This window comes from Azolla caroliniana, unplaced genomic scaffold (genome assembly GCF_043228905.1).
Source record: "Azolla caroliniana isolate FFs.n. ecotype wild unplaced genomic scaffold, voAzoCaro1.0.p SCAF_3, whole genome shotgun sequence".
Taxonomy (NCBI): Eukaryota; Viridiplantae; Streptophyta; class Polypodiopsida; order Salviniales; family Salviniaceae; genus Azolla; species Azolla caroliniana.
Window position 1 is genome coordinate 22034299 of NW_028230438.1, and position 19932 is coordinate 22054230.

Genomic DNA, 19932 nt, shown 5'->3' on the forward strand with positions numbered 1-19932 from the left:
TGCGACAAAAACGTTTGGCTCCAAAAATCGTGGGCTTATCCAAGAACTAGATAATTTCATGCCTATGACTTGGGGTGTCCGACTTAATTGACTTTAAATTGGATGATTATGGATTTGATAGTGAGGCACAAGCAATTTTATATTGTAACCTAGAAAAGTGTCAACCTTTCTTTTGATTAAGTCATGCATGGATTCTCATATAAACGGATGGATTGCTCGAATTATCATCCATATGTGGCAAGATTGTGAAATTCTAATGCATAGAAGAATCTTTTGAGATTTCTTAGCTACATCAAAAAGCACCCGGATACAAGCACCATAGTGAGTGACCATGCGAGCATTAACAAACTGAATAGGTGCTAACCTCGAATAGATGATAAGGCAAATTGATCGTTGAGTGCTCTATCGCTTTTTAGGCCGTCATGCCGACTGACATAGGAAACTATTGGGTCCGATTTGTTCGTTACATTGGATCATATAGAAAAAAATTTGCTGGGTTAAAAAGCCTAACTACATATCCATGGTGTAAGTAATTAGACTCCGATGAGGCTACATTTGTTGTTCTACTCCATCGAATTTCTATCTTACACCCTTCCTTCGAGTAGGGATCGAATCCTACGTTGCCACACCAGTGAAATAACGTTATCTTTACATGTTTGCACCTCGACACCAGCCGTAGAGGCCTTGACTACCAGCCATTGTGTTTCTTGATGATGGATCGAACGAAGAAGAAGAAGATGCATTCCATGTGAACCCAGGCTTAGATAGATAGATGTGTGAACCGACTTAAAAGTGAGAGGGGGGGGGGGTCTCTCTCTCTCTCTCTCTTAAGGTCTGGAAAAAGTGGTGATGACATTTCATCTAGAGAAAAGAAAGAAAGAAAAGGAAGAGAAAAGACATAAAAAGCGTGACGAGTCAAAATAAAAAAGGAGTAAATGCGATGGACGCAAAATGCTGGCAATATGGCTGGCAGACCAAGTCGGTTGGTGACCGGCCGTAGCCGGTAAAAACATGACAACGAGGCCAAGGCCTAAAAAAATACATAAATTTTGTTTTTAACAAAAATAAATTAGCCGTATGAAAGGCGTGGCGCATTTAATTGTCGGGATGTGGGAGACAAACCGAAATTGAGAAAAATAGAATAACAAAAAAACAATAGCAATTAAATTTTGTTTTCGTCGATATATATATATATATATATTTAGAAAAATAAAACCCCAGAGAGAGAGAGAGAGAGAGAGAGAAAAAAAGAATTGGAGATAAAAAAGCAAACGAATATTACAAAAAGGAGCTACCTACAAAAAGAAGAAGAAGAAATAAATATCTTGGGAGAGCACGAGACCCACACAACACACAAACAGCGCGCACACTTTTTTGTCTTCCCGCCAAACTCTCTCTCTCTCTCTCTCTCTCTCTCTCTCTCACTAGGAGGGTCCTATTTCTCTCTCACTCTCTCTCTCTCTCTCTTCCACGGGCTTCTTTGAACACTAGTTTTTAATGCAGACCCCTCTCTCTCTTCTACGAACTTTGAACCCATAGAAATTAAATCCAAAAGTTGCTTCTTTCTCTCTCTCTCTCTCTCTCTCAGATCTGCTTCATCGAAGCAAGCAAGCAAAGCACATTCATTGGTAATGGCCTCCTACCCACCCAACCCACCCACATCCAAGGAAGGCCAACACACACACACACACACACCCCCAAATCAACAAATAATTATTACCAAGCACGCATTTTTCATTGGAATTGGGATGGATGGATTCGGCATAGTACGTAAAATTCGTGTTCGCCTAGCATAACATTCATTTTCTTACGTTGGAAAACGAATGCGAATGTTATTCAAACATTCTTGTGTTCCCCCCCCCTTCTTTTAGGTTTATTTACCTCATAATAAATAGTTAATCCAAAAGTATGGTATTTACCATTCTTCGAGGGGGGTGTTTACCATACTCGAATGCGAAAATGCACGTATGGTTCATACTCATGGATGTATGGGTTCAAGGCTCCTTCCTGCCGGCCTGCCCCACACCAGCCCGGTTTTTTATGTTATGTATGTATGTGTGTGTGTGTGTATATGTTTGGTTCCTCGTAAACTATGTAACCTTACGTTGGGGGGCCGCATCCGTGTGTAATGTTGTAATGTAACCGGACGCTGGTATATCACTCAGGTTCTCTTTAACTATGTACTTGCCTACAACTACATACATACATATATACGGACAGAAGTACATACACACATATATAAATACATACATATATGTACATGCATGCATACTACCACCACATAAATACATTTGTGTTCATGTCCCAAAAGAAGCCCAAAAGAAGACTCAAAGCCTCACCAGTTCAGTCCACGATAGCCAATCTCAGCAGCCATGGCCAAATTTGCTTCTAAACAGCCCCAACTGCTTCTCTTCTTTCATCTCTCTCACTCTCTCTCTCTCTCTCTCTCGTTTTGGCCTCTTAAAAGACGTTAATATATCTTTCCCTCTCTCTCTCTCTCTCTCTTCCTGCGTTCTTTTCCTTCTCTCTCTCTCTCTCTCTCTCTCTTCCTGCGTTCTTTCCTTCTCTCTCCCATGTGTCTTTGGACTCTCTCTCTCTCTCTCTCTCTCTAAAATCTTGATACAGTCTCTCTCTCTCTCTCTCACTCTGATAAAAGCTTTCCCCGTCATAGCCATTCCTTCTGTACTTCAAACATTTGTGTCTCTCTGTCTCTCTGCCAAAGCTTTTTCTCGCCATATCTCCACCTTCTTTCCCGCCTTCTTCTTCTTCTTCTTCTTCTTCTTCTCCTTCATCCTCTCTCTTTTCTCTCTCTCTCTCATCTGTCCATGTCCTACAGCTCATTCCCACCTTTCCTTCTTCCTTCTTCTCCTGTTTCTTCTTCTTCTTCTTCGTCTCTTTGCTGACTTAACTCTGTGATGGATTTTCTCCCTACAGCTGAATTGGACGAATATCAGAAGTTCGTCTGGCGTATGAACCCTCCTAGGTAAGAGTTCACAATCCTCTTCACCTAATTTGGTCTACTAAATTGAGTTAGTTTTCTTCATCACGCCTTAGCCTTCGATCTGCCAAGACTTTGACTCGTAGTTATATGATAGAAGCTTCCAGTTATATAATTATAGACTCGTAGTCTAACTCGCATGATCTTCTTCAATCTACTAAATCCACTTCATTTTTGCCTATCGCGATCATGCCATGTATTTCTAACTGAAGCCTTCTCCCTATTAGATTTACGGTATATTTCTGTAGTCTTTTTCTCAAGGTTTTGGCTTGATTTCCTGATTACTCTTGTGTGTTTACTCATCAATATCGAGTTCATTCTTGTGATGTCGCCATGGCATTCTCTCTTAAGCGCTTTGCCGGTTAATTTTCCGATAACTTTCCTAAACTTCTCTCATGTAAACTTGAGATGGAAGCCATCTAATTTGCTGACAGCTTTTCATAGTTTCTCTTGTTAAAGTTCTCACAATGTTTTTGCTCATAGCTTTGTATAGTTGTCACACCACTACGCTTCTACCTCATTATTTTGCTTATTAGGATAATATGAACCTCGAAATCTTTTAATTTTGAGTTTGGCTTGATGTTTTATGATATATGCACCGTCTTCATCTATACTTCTACTTATTCCGGTAATTTAATTATCTTCTTGCTTCTCAATTTTCTACCCCTAAATTTCTGGATTTCATGCAGGGTTGCCGTCGATAATAATTCCTGTGAAACGGCCACGCTATTCAAGGTAAGCAGAAATCTGGCATGGGAATTGAACTTCTGTGTATTTGTGCATATGAACCTTGTAATCAATGAGGTTGCATACTAGCCCTTAATAATCGAGCTTGATTTTTGTGTTTGTGCACCTTTTAATCTGGGTATATGTTTGTCCTTGAACTAGAATTTCACACCTGTGCGTATGCCATTTTAGTTTTTTGGATCTGTTTGTGCAAATACATGCAAACTTACATGCATGTATGCATATATATTTGTACATGTGTATATATATGTATATACGTGTATATATTTGTATATGTACGTACGTATATTAAAAATTTAAGATTTAAGATTGATTTTTTTCCTCTTGTGATGTTATTTTCAGGTAGACAGCTATGGAATTCTACTTGAAGTAGTGCAGATCTTGACAGATCTTGATCTTAGGATCGTGAAGGCTTACATCTCATCTGATGGCGGCTGGTTTATGGATGGTTAGAACTCGTCCAAAGTGTTAAACGCTTTCCATATTTTCTCTACATAAAAAATTTCTTCTCTAATGCATGCTTTACTTCTCTTTGGCAGTTTTTTATGTTACGGATAACAACGGAAACAAAGTGACATGCCACCAAACCATTAGCTTGATCGAGAAGGTTAGTGTATTCTCTGTGATGGAATGAACTGCTTAATGACGACCCAATGATATACACTTGCAGGAGCCTAATTTACAGTGTAATTTAACACCAATTTGAATTCAACCTATGTGAAGCTAAAACTCTAGCCATTTTATCCCATCTTTATGTCCATGGTATTGTTGTATTAGGATCCCGCTAAGCAGTCAAATAATTTCTCATACAGTCCCATTCAAATGAACACAAATTCAACAGTCATCCTTTCATATCTAAGTGTACTTGGTCAAATTTTCTTTTATACTTATTGCCACTAAAAAAGACTTTTTATGTGTCACTTTGGAAATTTGTACTGCTTTCTTTAGTATCGTAGTAACTTGATGCTCAATCCCTTTCTTTTTGATACTGTTTTATCAGAGCATCAGTGAATGTCATGAATTTCCAACAAGAAGAGTGGGCATCATACAACCTACAACGTCGTCTGCTTCGGCAAAGCACACAGCTATAGAGCTTACTGGTCGTGATAGACCTGGACTTATGTCAGAAATCTCAGCTTTGCTAACTGAGATGAAGTGCAACGTAGTTGCAGCAGAACTTTGGACACACAACATGAGAGTGGCTTCTCTTATATATGTCAATGATGCAGTCACGGGTGGCCCCATCAAAGAGCAAGAAAAACTTAACAAGATTAAAGAGTCTCTATGCAATGTGTTAAAGGGAGATAAAGACTCTAAAGGGGCACGAACTGGTTTCTCAACTAGTTTTACACATACTGAGAGGCGATTGCATCAGATGATGTTTGCAGATAGAGATTATGAGAGAGACGATGGAGGAAATGTTTGGAATATAAATGAGAAAATCACCGTTGAAGATTGTCAGGAGAAGGGGTATTCAGTGGTGAATATTCAGTGCAAGAACCGGCCAAAGTTGGTCTTTGATACTCTTTGCACTCTCATAGATATGCAGTACGTGGTCTTTCATGCTACCATTGATTCAGATGGTGAAAAAGCTTTTCAAGTAAGTATAAGAACCACGTATGAATAAAAACGGTAAATTAGCATGAAAGAAGAAAAGTAGATTACAGTAGGCAGTGCCAGTTTCTACGTAAAGAGAAGGAATTTTGATTGGTTCATTTCTTAAGATCCTTACTTTTTAAAGTTTGGAGATAGTTTAGTGGCAATACAGAGAAACAAAGGTGCTAAATTTATTGAAATGTGAAAGAGATTTCTAAGACAAATTTTTAATATCTTCATATCTTGAAGGTTAATCTATAAAAATATATTGGTGGAGCAATGTTTTTGCCTTTATGAGCCTAATGTATCTACAAACATTATACAGGAATATTATATTCGACATATGGATGGATGTACTGTAAATTCTGAGGCAGAGAGAAGGAGAGTCATTCAGTGCCTTAAAGCAGCAATTGAACGCCGCGTGTCTGAGGTAATCTCATTTTCTAGGACTTGATATATGTGGGAGGTCATGAAGTAAAGATTATCTGTCAGAAAAGATTTTGGAATGCTAGATATGGTTCCTCTTGGTCTCAAGTTTTGGAATGTACTTAATTATTTACCTTACTATGGTTTATGTATCTGAATGCTGTTACCTGGTTCTATTTATGCAGGGCTTGAGATTTGAGTTGTGCACTAATGATAGGTTTGGTCTTCTATCGGATGTGACCCGAATATTCCGAGAACATGGATTATCTGTTACAAGGGCTGATGTGGCAACAAGAGGAAACAATGCAATAAATGTCTTCTATGTGACTGATATGGCTGGGAATCGTGTTGATCTGAAAGTAATTGATGCAGTAAGGAAGGAGATAGGGCTGACTGTGTTAAAGGTCAGCGAGTCATCGCCCCATTCAGTCTCACCGTTAAGAAACGGACAACAAAGTAGGTCTAGATTTTCATTTGGAAGCTTGTTAGGAATGCCTTCTCAAGTTCTCTTCAATCTTGGTTTGATCAAATCGTAGTTCTTTCGTTGGTATAATTCCAATGGAAGGATGGCTTCTCCATGCAAAATCAAAGTACACTCAAGGAAGACCATGCATGGTCATCATATTATATGTGACTTGGAGAGAATCATGAAAGCATATGGTTGATCCTTCAAGATCAGATGAAGACATGATGAATTCTATTCATGAGTCCAAGCAAAAAACGAAAAAGTTGTTAAATTCTAAGGGGAAATTGATGAAGGGTATTGCGTCAAATCCTTCAATCAAGAAGCTAGAGTGGATTTCATTCAATTCATACCTTTAAACACAAGAACTAAAAAAGTTGCTAAATTCCCCCATAGTAGCATACATATACAGAGTGCACATATACGACATAGGTGTATGTGTGTTGTACATACAGCTTAATACTATGTTGTAAGGAACAAAGGTATATCACATGTAAACTTGCCTCCTGCTTACTATCCACTCTAAACTCGTCAGCAATTAATTAGAAGGAATGGTCACTCATGTATAGAGTGCGGTAAAAAAACAAATCAAAATGTTGTACATATAATATACTTTAGTTATGCCCTTAATGTCAATTCTTCTAACCACTAATCTCAATATCAAGTCAATGTCTACCTACAGGTGTATTCCTTTTTTTATTGTTTTCTATCTTTCTGTTCTATAATGTGGGTTCAATGAAAAGCTCCTCATTTTTTAGAAGTTGTCATATTGTGTTTGATAGACTTACTGAGGCAATCAAATAGCTAAAACATCTGATTTGGTTTGTAATGCCAAACCAGATGTGAATTCTTGTGATTTTTTAAGATCTACAGTTGAATTCATTAACAACTTCTCTATCATTCTTTTCCAATCAAATTCTTAATTAAGAATCTTGTGTTAAATGCAATTACCCCCACTCCCCATTATCATCAGTAATGCTTCTAGGACCATTACCTATATGTATATATATATTTACATATTATTCTTGGTAATTGTCTAGCGTTTTCATTCTGTTACGTGTAAAAATATGTGGATCCATGCCTCTAGGCCTGCAGTTGGATATTTGTAAGATTGTAAAGATAATTACAAGTTAATGTTGCTATGCAACGTATTCCAAGGGTTTAAGTTAACTTTGATGGGAGTTACAAAAGTTCAACCTATGAATAAATGGTAGGTAATCGGTTTGTAATATATTAATTATGCACGAGATTCTAAGTGGGCGCTCTCTCTCTCTCTCTCTCTATGATGATGTTCATGACTTCCATTTCTTGATGGAAAACTGTGTTGCATTGATTCTTATGGTGGGGGTGGGGTGGCTTTAATGGCTTTGACTTCATTGACATGATAGGTATTAGGCCTAACTCATCAACATGTAGAATTTATTGGCATAAGAATTTCATGTAACATGTGTGTAGCTTTAATAGCTTTGGCAATTGTATATTGGATAGTTATATGCAAACGCAACGTTATCAGTTAATATTAGATAGTTAGGTGCAACGCTTTCAAATCAAAATTAAAAGAGGTATTTATTAATATATTGTGAATCCAATATATTAATGAATATATGATTTGGTTTGATGATATTTATGAATCAATGTTTTCTATATATAGTTTAGGATGATTATCACTGGAATACAAACTCTGCATAATTGTCTAATACCAATTGCAATTGTTCGAAATTTTTTCCGATCTACCAATGCTTTGGAATTCTCTTTGCCCTTAGGACAATCCACAATGAGAGAGAAAAAGGAGATGAATGGAAAGGATTGGATCTAATTGACACATAATGCACGTGCGTATGCAGAAACATAAACTAAGGTGGCTTTTCCCGCCCCCCATTATGGACGGATTCCGATTTTAGATGTGTAATTTATAAATGCAGTTTCGAAGGTAGTTGTGTGAGGGCTTTTGCTATTTGACATGTTGGTTGATGTGTGTATGGTGGTTATGTTTTCATGTATGAGTTCTTTGTAGCCTTTGGACATCTTTCCATTAATACCAAGGTGAATCTTCAAAACCTAAAAGAAAAGAAAATCATGTGCGTAATGTTGACAAAGACAACGAATCCGTGTGCACAATGGTGTGAGAAATTTGTGAAAGTTGTAAAAGGTCTAAAGTTTATGACTTGTTAATTAATGGGAGGCGACCAACTTGACATATTAAAGGATATGACCCCAACATATTTAGTTGTACGAGGCACGTAGAAGCAAGATTTGAGGTATATGACCAACTTGCCAAAGAGAAAGTATGAGTGTGAGTGTGAGTGTGTTGTACAATAGAAGGCACAATGTTACATAATTGAACGGTATGCATCTTATTTTTGTATATATTTTTAAAGGTCTTATTATAATGAATGTAAACGATGAAATGTACAAGGGCATTTGGTCTAGTGGCATGATTCTCGCTTAGGGTGCGAGAGGTCCCGAGTTCAATTCTCGGAATGCCCCCCATTTTCTTCTTTAAGCAAAAATTAGATCTCCGGTTCCCTTTTTCATTTTCTAAAAAAAGTTGTTTTCAAATGGGTTCTCTCGTTTAGAATAGGAGGCCTTCTTCACGTGGTTTTCATGGCTCTTCAATTCCACATGGTTTGTAACAACAAGTTTGTTTAGCTTCTCCTTTTTCCAAAGTATGCTAACTTAAATGTATTATAATATGTAATGTTTGTTAGCATTGCAATTTGCATAGAAAAGCCTTTACGCCAGAATTTTTTTTATTTTTTTTATTTTTCCCAAATCTAGATGTAGTTTCAATTGTTTAATCAGTAATATTTTGATTCATTTATAGGTACGCTTGTTTGAATCATTTATATCTATGTTCATGGAAAAGAGACAATGCATCGTGGTTTGTGCGTAAGGTTTTTAACTAATCATGCATAATTTGAGGCACATGACTTATGTATATTATAAATTTATATATATATGGGATTCATCTCCACATGATGAGTAACACATGTCTTACCTTACAGTGTCAAAAGTACATGTTCGTATGTACTTGTTTGCCTTGATTAACACAAGAGGTAGAAGATAATTAATGTATCTCAATAGGTCATTATAGAATAATGGGATGTCCATGGTCACTAATGAGGGTTAATTAGACATTTGTTTATGCCCTTCGACATTATTGGTTTCAAATTATTTGTGTCAATCCACATTAGCTATTGACAACCAAATTCTCATATATAAACCGGATTAAACATAGATGCATGTTATGAACCGAATTTGACTTTTGATTTATGTTGTCAATCAAATTTGATGCTAATCAAGGTAAAACTAAATAGATTTATGCACACCCATTGATGTGAATGGGAACATGGAAATGTTAATAAACATCAATCCATGTCAAATGATCAAGTGGACTTAGGTTGTGGTTGATTGAACATCAATTGGTTTCATTTATCAACGGAATCAATGTCTTGTGCCCCATGATTTAGATCCTCTTATTTAAGACGGGAGTTTTCGTTCTAATTTAAAATTGTAACAATCTAACTAAAGGTTAACTTTTGTGTCGTGTTGGTTTTGTAAAGGGTCATATTGAATTCAATGTTTGATAAGTGATTTTAAGTGATTGTGCAAAAGTGTTATGGGAGGCATAGGATGTAAAAATCCGGAAAACTATCAAAATGTGATAATACATATATTTGAAATTCAAAAATTGTGCTTGGTTTTTTTCAAACTTACCTTGGTAGAAGTTGGAACTCTTAATTACATGAAAATCTAGATTTAGCATATAATTAAGCATCTACATTGAGGGCAAGGTAGCAAACTATATTCATTCTCAATTAAGAAACAAAGTAAGGTTTAAATTTGACTAATTGAGGTATTGCTCACTCTCTCATTCGAGAACAATTAGAAAGTACATCTTGTAATTAGCAATAAGGCATCTCCTAGTTATTGTAAAAAGGTTAATCTTGTGTAGCCGATATATTTTTCAAAGACATAACTATAATTAACTTAGACCAAGTACACACACACACACACACACACACACACACACACACACACACACACACACACACACATATACAAAACTTCGGAAATTCAAAAACATTGGTTTTTAATTTCTAATGCATATATGCATAGCTCAATAATTCTTTAGATGAAAACAATTTTTTTATGGTATGTGAAAGAATACTTGATATTGATTATTCTATGACTATCTATGCACTTCACTTACACCAATCAATGAAAAATCTAAATCATCGTGCGATTTAGTACTTGGATAGTTGTTTAACTTGATTTTAGTACGAAAATCTTTATACAAACATTATGGAGTTCTCAAGTGTAATGCCATATACTAGTGAATATATATTCCATTTTTTGTTGGCTTGGTTTATCTAAATGTTTTCTCACTTAGTAAAGACTAGGGGGTCTCCATTTTCTTTTTCCACTTGTCACTAATTCTCGGGAACTTCAAAATTTCTCTTGGTTTGCACATTGATGTGTGAGTGACATATTTCTATCATTTGATTGCTTTCATCTTATATTCCACATATTCTTCATGATTGCCCATTCCTCTTGTCATCTATTTAATGACCAATATCGTTATTAATTTTCGTACTTATCCATAGGGCAATGCACGTGATGCTCCAAATGATTTCGTTTTGCTAGAAATTGTTGAATACATAAAAAGGTAATTGTATAAACATACTTACTCCATCAAAGAACAATGCTAAAAAGATGACAACATGTTGGACGCTAACTCGTTTGTTACTAGCATTTTATTCATTCTAAATCCTATCATGGTTGTAGCAAGGCTATCAAATTTCTTCTCATCTAGAAGAAGGATCATATGTCTGTGTTTACAACCTTGTTTCTGGACAGAACATAAGTCCTTTTCTCAAAATGTCATTAATGTTGATGGCATTTGATGCATTATTAGCAATAGAAATTGCCATGTGATAATATCCTCACATTCCTTCCAATATAGGGGAGTTCCTTGTCATCTTATGTATATTAGTTAATGTGATTTTAACCCTGCCACAATGTTTGTGGATTAAATATAACTTATGCTTGCATGATTGTTTGGCCAGAAATAAAAAATCAGAAAACTACAAATTAATCACTTTGTTCCATGGTACATGCAAGAGCAAACACAAGATTTGTCGCTATACTGATTGTCATGATTGGTATAAATCGAGAAAAATAGTTGGTTTTAGGATGGGGATAAGGATTTCAATTACATATATAAATTTACAATAATACATCTTATAAATGGTAACATATGTCAAATTTAACATATTTTACAAATAAAACATACTCAAAATTTGAGCATATCTTTCAGTTCGAATTCCTTCATATCATTTAATCGTCCATAACTCCTCTTTAAGGGTGTCAGAAAGCCGAATTTTAAAAGTGGGTGAATGCAAACTAGCATTGACAAATGACTGCATAACAAGGGCTTCAAAATTGGTGAGGATAGAGGCACCTCTACTTGCTAGTGTTCGCATTCCCCAAAGAGTTGCACTCCCTTCAATTTTTGTCTACATCCATAAAAATCATAAAGAATGAGCAGATTGAAAAATGAGGGAATTAATAAAGATTTTTGACCCCATATGCATCAACATTCCTCTTTTATAGATCATACGCACTCTTTTGAAGTTATGGAGATGCATCTAAGTGTGAGAAACAACTAGGCTTCTATAAGAAAACAAAATTAGCCAATTAAATTTTAAACTCTCAACAATGATATGCCCACTTCCTAATTGGAATTACGAAAATTCAGAAGGATCATACAAGAAACCAATATCATCTTCTGGCCATAATCTGCGAATCCAGGAAAGCAAAGCAGCACTTTTCTTTTCACTTTAAAGTAGTCGGCGGCAATCTACCATGAATCTGTGAATTACCTAAGCACCGCTATCCATGGTTGACTTTTGCCTCATCTACAAAGATAGCTGAAGAAGGGAAACCAGCTGTTAATATGCACAAATTAAATATTGGTTCCAATACATGAGATGGAATGAAATTATGAATCATTCCCACTACATGAATAAGGCCTCAACTGTTCGTCCTGGATATGACTAAGACAAAAAGCTAAGGACAAATAATATTGACGTGGACATATAATGGACATGAACCAATCCAAAAGTGCAAGTAGGCACACAAATGGCATATTGTAAGTCTCTCCTCTTACATGTGTCCCTTATCATTGAGGTGGACATATAATGGACATGAATCAATCCAAAAGTGCGACTAGGCACAAATATGGCCTATTGTAAGTCTCTTTTCTTACATGTGTCCCCAGATGGGTTTTCATTATTCAAGCCAAGTATATGGAGAGGTACATGTCATATGCAAATCACACCATACGAGGACAGGTCCAGACATCAACTCATCAGCTGAAGCTGGAGATTAGAAAATATAGAAATATAGCTTTAAAGAACTGCATCTGTCAGCTCTTGAATCAGGAAGTGGAATCTGAGCAGCATTATGTATGTCATACTCCGTCTATTATTAGATGAGATGAAGATATTATTATCTCTTTAGACCTCTCTATACAGTGGATTACACTGTTCAAAGAGGATCAAGCACTTAACCTGGTTGTTGGTAATTTACGATATTATATTGCATGCCATTCATTTTTACGAAGCTAGGGTAGAAATACATTTCCACAATAAATTAATGGTTGTAATCTTTGTCACGTCTCATTGGATATCATGGTCTTGTAGAGATATTAATGTATCTTTCTCTAGTTCTTGCATATCTCTATCCTCTACAAGCTAGGCAGCTCAGATATTTTTATATGGGCAGTTCTAGCTTGATACATAAAACTTTAACAATACCTATAATTGTATGGGTGGGTTCGGTCACATCTATGAAAAGGTTTATCATGGTCAAATTGATCAATCAACAATTCAAAGCTATGATGAACATCATCGAGCTTACTCTAGTGATTATCTTCCAAAAGGCAGCCTTGATGCCCTCTTGTTTCAATGGCCACAACTGTGCGGGATGATCTAGGAGTTGCAACTCTGAAATTTTTACTACACAAACTGGCCAGTTGATAAACTTCAGCTGGGCGAAAGTATATATATATATATATATATTTCAGCTTGGTGCGTATGATGTATATTAAAGAGGATAATGACTTCCTTTATTTTAATATCAGACATTTTATGCCCTGGTAATTTCCCTACATTCCACCCATTACATTCTGTAAATCACTACTTGTCTTTCAACTTGAAGCTTTTACTACTTTCTTTACAAAAACAAAACATTAAATGTCATTGAATGATGTTCATACCCGGAACATCAACTCATCGCTTTTTCCAGACCCTATCTCTTCAATACTGCCATTGAGTGCATAGCCTTGATCGACAAATAGCTGCATGATTTGCTTAATCCCTTGCAATACCTTCATTTCCAGAACAAAGAAATGATCATTAAGATTTCTCAAGACAACCTTGATTAACAAATACAGAAAATACAAAGGAGTAGAAGCTCAAACACACATATGAATGATAGCATATAATGTAAATGGATGTAGCTGTAAATCCTTGCCTATGCTAGAATGTAATCATTCATAAACAATAAATTAGCCATTAACATTTCTTTTTCTTCTTATCTCCACATGATCTTTATATCAGTGTTTTGGAGAAAATATGCTAATATGGAACTCCAGATAGATGTTTCTATAGTCAATGTGGATCACATATAGACAATGTTTCTATAGTCAAGCTTATAAAGTATGTAGAGGCATAAAAGTATAATTCAAGAGATTGTATACATGGATCATTTAGAATAGGATGATGTGGTAAGGCTTACGCATTCTAAGCTGGATGAAGGAGGGCAAGGTCTTGGGATATTGAAACTTTCACCTTCAAAACCCTCTACTAATCTTTCATAGATAAGATCACCCGCCCTTCTTGTAAAAGCAAGTGGAAGCAAAGAATTATCCATAAAGTTGGCATCCCTTCTCACAGTTTTTAGTTCCCCATAAGCTCCATTTTTTTCCTGCAAAAAATGCTCAGTTACCCTAAACTCATAAAAAGCCTTGGTGCAATGTAGGAGATATGGATACTTTCTCACCTGGAAGACAATTTCTCCTCGTCTCATCTCGTTTGAAATGGTTGAAAACTGAGAAAAACTTATGAAATCGAAGTATAGCTGTAAAAGAATTCCAACAAATGTATGAGGGAGAAGATATCCTCTTTATATTTGAAAAAACAATCAGAATGCAATCTTTCATTCATGGGTTCAGGAATTCCTTATGTTAGAAGAGATCGACATTCAAAAGACGCTAACAAAACACATATTTCTATATATTTCAGTTGTTCATTAATTCTTCCTTTCTTTGGTATCATGGCTTCTGTAGCAGTCTTTTAAAATACTGCAATGATTTTCTTCCCTTTTAACTCTCATTTGAGTCTGTATAACAATGAACGACTAGCCCATTTGCAGTTATTGAATATGTACTAGAAGAGACACTACAAAATACATGCTTTTATTAATTTCACTTGTTTGATTATCACACGTGTCAGTTGTTTTTCTTTTTTTTTCATTCTTGAAGGCCATTTTAGCCTCTTTAAAGATGTTAACATATCTTTCTTCATTTCCTTTTTTGATATCATGCAATTCTCTTAAGAAATTGAGATGATTTTCTTTTTTCACTTTCAGTAGAATCTGTATTCCAAGGAATTGCTAGCCCATTCACAGTTATTGAGCATGCACATAATGATTTATGATATCTGCATACCTTGAGCAAAACACATCCTATCTAAAAGTCGAGATGGACATGCAAAACTATATGTGGATCACACACTGTTGATGCATCTTGGGACCGCAGCTTTTAATTTGACAGTATACAAGAGAATGCATGGCACATAGGAACATAACAACTGGATCAAAATGGTGCCAGTTAATCTAGACTGATGCGCCATGTGAACTCTCAAAGGTTATGTTTTAACACATCTTCTATACAATATTGCAATGCATGGCCACTACATGTATTATACAATGTTGCTTGCTTTACACATGTCCAGGCATAGCATTTTTTCCATAACATTGTATATCTAGCTTTGCACATTTTGCCCAATTCCAGAAATCCTCATCTAATTCGGTACATATGTGCATAGAGAAAATGCTGCTAAATTTAGCACAATGAAAGAGTATAGCTGATGAAGTATCCTTAAAATTATAAACTAAATAATAATCTTATCACTAATTCTCATTGAATACCAATCAAAGATTTGAAAAGGTTGAGAGAATAGAGCACAAACAGGATCAGTAAGGTCGCCATACTTGACTTTAAGAGGACTATACTGAAGAGTATATGGCTCCACTTCACTTTGTCTAAGCTTCCAAAACTGCAAGACAAACTCAATCAACTAGAGACCTGACCATAAATGCATTTTCAGCAACTTCAAAAAATATTGTTACTATGTAAAACATTTTTCCACTCATTATCTACATAATATAAATCAAATTTATTTCCCAATTTTTGTTTCTCCAAAGTGAGATAGCATTTTCAGATGTAATTCCTCATCCAGTTTCAGACACTCATGGGTGATTTCTGTTTGATCTTTCTTTCTGCCCTAAATGTGAAAGGATCATCTTTCAGAAGAATATCAGAATCAGTTGATAAACTTTTCAGAAGATAAAATGTTAGCACTCGAATCCCCATTTCAGTATCCTACTCATATTTGTAATTTACGAGCTCTACAAGTTGTTGCCATCATTTGGTGGGCCACACAGCTGGTGTCCTTCAGCTCATGTTTGTAATCTAAGAGCCCCACGAGTTGTTGCCATCATTTGTGGGCCACTCAACATCCTAGGGAATCACAAAAACGGAGATCCAATCACCGAGAATTGCACCTCCATCAGCAACGTGCCAAGGAGCCACCATTTAACTGAGCAGAGAAATGTCAACGAAAAGAAAGGCCAAAAGTATTGGGATACAAGGTACATGGTGCACCATCATTGTATGCCATGTCCAAGCCACCCAAGGACAGCCAAATGCAGTCAATATACATCGTCATTGTCACACTCCACGACACCAACTAGCATCAGACAACATGCCCCTCATGACAATATACTACTTCTTGCTTGTGGTTGTAAAACAATCTGCATACTCATTACCAATTGGAGATCCTCCTCGTCTCTTAAGATCATTATCATGGATCTTTACGAGACCTATAGCTTTTAATTTCAAGTATTTGTAACCTGACATTACCAATATTTGGAATCGTTGTTTGTCTCATAGGCTGATTTCGGCCTCTAGTAGACATTAATATTTCTTTCTTTCATCTACCTCTCATATTAGGGTATTAGGGTTGTAGGCTACAGGTAAACCATGCTTTTACAAATCCAATCACATGCATGATAGACTTGTCCATTACCCACAACCACGATAGCATTTTCATTTCCATACTACATTATTTTGTCGCTCGTAAATTCACAGTCAACTTGGAGCTTTGATGAGATATCACGATTGACAACAGTTGTGGTCTCATTGGCCATTTTAGCATCTCTCTCTCTCTCTCTCTCTCTCTCTGGTTTCTATCTTGGTGAATTTAAACTGAAACTGCAAAGTTGTAAATTTGAGAGAACCCAAGTTGGATCTTTACAGTGGCCCTGTCCATAAATTGTATTTGATCTCCCAATGGACTATATCTGCGTCTTGTCTTAAACTGACAAAATTTCCTATCAGGGTTGTACAAGGAAAACCTTGCAGACTAACATATGTTGAGTACATTCCTAATCTTACCTTAACCTGGAATTTGTCCATAGGAATGAAGTCGAGGTCGTCAGCGGCGTCATAAGCAGACCTCATAAGGAGGACAGCAAATTTAGGGTTTAGGGTTTTACGAGGGAAGAGGAGGGGTCCAGGAGGGAGAGGCAAGATGAACCGGCTAAAACCATCATCCAGCTCATAGCTCACATCACTGGCCCCTAAAGAAACCATCATAAATCTGACGCCACTTCCTCTTCTTCTGTCTTCTCTGGTTTGCCATGGATGAACAGTGAGAACATGGGGAGGTAAGGTGGGATTAGGGAAGCCCATAGCCACCATCACCATGATGGTACCGGAACCAGGTTCAAAAATTTCGGCTTCCAAGCTTGGCCTTATCCTACTGCATGTGTATAATATATATATAGTCTACAAGTGAATTACAAGTAAGAAATATATTGTCTACAAGTGAACTACCATTCCATCCATTTGACACTAACTTTGATAATGTGCCAATTGTGCACAAACAATGTACGTATCTAATTATATATTTCTTATATTGAAAATACATATATTCAAATCATTCAATAAAATTTAAAATATACACATATCTTTGATCGATTTTATATGTGATCTATCCACACTATGCCTTCATGATGCCAAGATGTCAACAACCACCAATGAAGGTTTTTATAAAGAATCACACTTCTCCATTCATCAAGCCAATATGGGCATCATCATCAACATTCGGTTTTACAACAAACCGCACCCAATCGTTTTGCTTCACATGGGCAAGACAAGGGTACATTGCAAATCCTAAGATAGCCACAACCAAAGAAATAATGGTGACCTTCCATGTAGCAAAGACCATCATACACAGTAGCAAAGCCGTAGGGGGTATACACATGCAAATAATACCCATGGTACCAAGTGGAACCCGATACGGGCGATGAACATTTGGATGAAAAATACGGAGCCATATAAATGCCGCAAACTCGACCAACATCCCGAAGCAATACAAATAATTCTCGGCAGCAATGATTTCCTGGAAGCTCAACCAAGATAGGAGAAGGATGCCTGTGGCAGATGCTAAGATGCCTAAGGTAGGGGTCCCATACGGTGATTTAGAGGCTAAGAAGGCTGGCAACATGCCACACTCTGCCATCCCCAAGATTTGAAACGAATCACTACTCATCTCCGCCTCAAACATGCCCATATTCGATAGAGCCGCGGCGATCTCAATCCACCATCCAAGCCATTGACCCCCAACAATTAATGCCACTTGGGCAAAATACCCATCTTTCCACTCGCTTCGAACTACTTCGATTGCACCGATCCCAGCTAAAAGAGGGACAAGGTAAACGACCATGACTAGCAAAACTGCAAGTAGTAGAGCTCTAGGCAAGGTCTTATGTGGGTTGTTGACCTCCCCAACCAAGGTACTCACCGAATCCCAATAGTTCAGGTTCCAAAACAACGTGTTCAAGTAGGTCGTCCAATCAACTGACGCGAGATCAAAATCTTGCGCAAACCAATTAGACCCAGGGCCAGAGAGCCATCGGTGCGGGTCAAGCATCGGTAATGCGAAAGCGGACATAACGAGGAACGGTATAAGAGAGAAGCACCCTAGTCCAACGGACGCCCAACCGACTACAGTGAGGCCTCGATAGTTCAAGAAGGTCAATACCGTTGTGATCAAGATGACAGACACTACGCGAATAGGGCCTTCAGAGACACGAGGTACGACAAACTTCAAGTAATCGAGGAAGAGTAAAGGGTAGAGCGCATTATCGATAACACCACTGAGCCATTTCCACAATCCTTGTTGGAAACCCCAGAAGGGGCCAAAAGCTTGGGTTATCCAGACAACATAACCGCCATTCTCCGGAAACATTGTGCCCATCTCGGCGGTTATGAAAGCTTCGGGAATGCTCCATATCAGTGGAAACACAATAAATCCGAGGATAGACAAAAATGGCCCCCCTGCTTCTACACAGTCTTCTATACCAAACGGACCCCCTGAAACTTCATAGAAAATCAGGAAGACTAAAGGGAGAAGAGAAAGCTTTGGGGAAGAAGACTTCTTCTCGGTCTTTTTGTATGAAACTAGAGAAGGTATAGGATCCTCCATCATGTCTTTGGATTGTATAGGGAGATCTCCCATCTAGTTAATCTCTGGAAAACAAATCCTCTGGTATAGAGGTATATAGGAATTTCGGGGTATTGCAAGGATTGGGGGTTCTATGGCTATGGCAGGAATAAGTTAGGTTACTATGGGAATCTTTGTTTAGGGTTTATATGGCAAATTTTAAGGTTTCTTGCCTATGGCAACATGAATTATAGTTTTGTGACTGTGACAAGCATTAGGGTTTCCATGGGTATGCCATGAATTAGGGGTTTTGTGACAATTGCAAGCTTTGAGGTTTGCATGGGTATGCCAAGGTTTGGAGGTTGCATGGGTAATGCCTAGGATAAGGTCTTGTATGGCTATGGCAAGGATTAGAGCTTCTACAACTATGGGAGGAATACGATTTCACCACATGGGAGAAGGCTAGACCATTATAGAAGGAGACAAATAAATGCAATGCAAACTAGATAAATAAATAGCCAAAACAAAAACCAGTACCACCCATGTGGCAAATACTCCTAGTTATGAATGTCCTAAACCCTAAGTAACCAAAAGATTTATACTTTAGGTATGAACAATATTGAACTAAAGCTACATTATGGTATCACCGACTTTCACTTCCCTTTCCCGATCACAATGGAAGTACATCAACGAATTCCCTCAAGAGTAGACAACCTTAAGTTTGATTTCACATATTCCTCCCACATAATGGGAACAATGATTTTTGTCTATGATGCTTTGCGACTTTTCAACAAATGATTTTTGAGTTGGATTTCATAGTTTATCAATATTGTTTTTTTTCTTCACACTTACAAGTTGCACAATTTGGATTCAATTAATTATGTTGCTCTTCTAAGTACCAATAC

At 37.0% G+C, this 19932-nt stretch overlaps 2 protein-coding genes, 1 non-coding gene and 1 pseudogene across 4 annotated transcripts; 2 read left to right on the top strand and 2 right to left on the bottom strand.

The window, feature by feature from the left end:
* Positions 1 to 2621: 2621 nt before the first annotated feature.
* On the top strand, positions 2622 to 6894 carry LOC147866605 (ACT domain-containing protein ACR4-like). Its single transcript, XM_087317050.1, has 7 exons — positions 2622 to 2983; positions 3688 to 3733; positions 4088 to 4193; positions 4285 to 4352; positions 4746 to 5345; positions 5667 to 5771; positions 5953 to 6894. Exons 1-7 carry the CDS (start codon positions 2916 to 2918, stop codon positions 6301 to 6303), a joined length of 1344 nt encoding a protein of 447 aa, XP_087173176.1. The 5' UTR covers positions 2622 to 2915; the 3' UTR covers positions 6304 to 6894.
* A 1751-nt stretch (positions 6895 to 8645) lies between these two features.
* On the top strand, positions 8646 to 8717 carry TRNAP-AGG (transfer RNA proline (anticodon AGG)). The gene has a single exon. It is a non-coding gene; the product is annotated as a tRNA-Pro (tRNA).
* A 2757-nt stretch (positions 8718 to 11474) lies between these two features.
* LOC147866607 (uncharacterized) lies at positions 11475 to 17330 on the bottom strand. 2 transcript variants are annotated; one of them, XM_087317051.1, is made up of 6 exons: positions 16975 to 17330; positions 15488 to 15574; positions 14298 to 14375; positions 14034 to 14222; positions 13513 to 13623; positions 11475 to 11749 (listed from the first exon to the last, which is right to left on the bottom strand). In XM_087317051.1, the coding sequence occupies exons 1-6, from the start codon at positions 17284 to 17286 to the stop codon at positions 11567 to 11569; spliced, it is 960 nt and encodes a 319-aa protein (XP_087173177.1). In that variant the 5' UTR covers positions 17287 to 17330; the 3' UTR covers positions 11475 to 11566. The 2 variants fall into 2 exon arrangements, with proteins under 2 accessions (XP_087173177.1, XP_087173178.1); XM_087317052.1 differs by lacking the exon at positions 15488 to 15574.
* A 308-nt stretch (positions 17331 to 17638) lies between these two features.
* Positions 17639 to 19072, bottom strand: LOC147866608 (putative polyamine transporter At1g31830 pseudogene; annotated as a pseudogene).
* Positions 19073 to 19932: the final 860 nt, after the last annotated feature.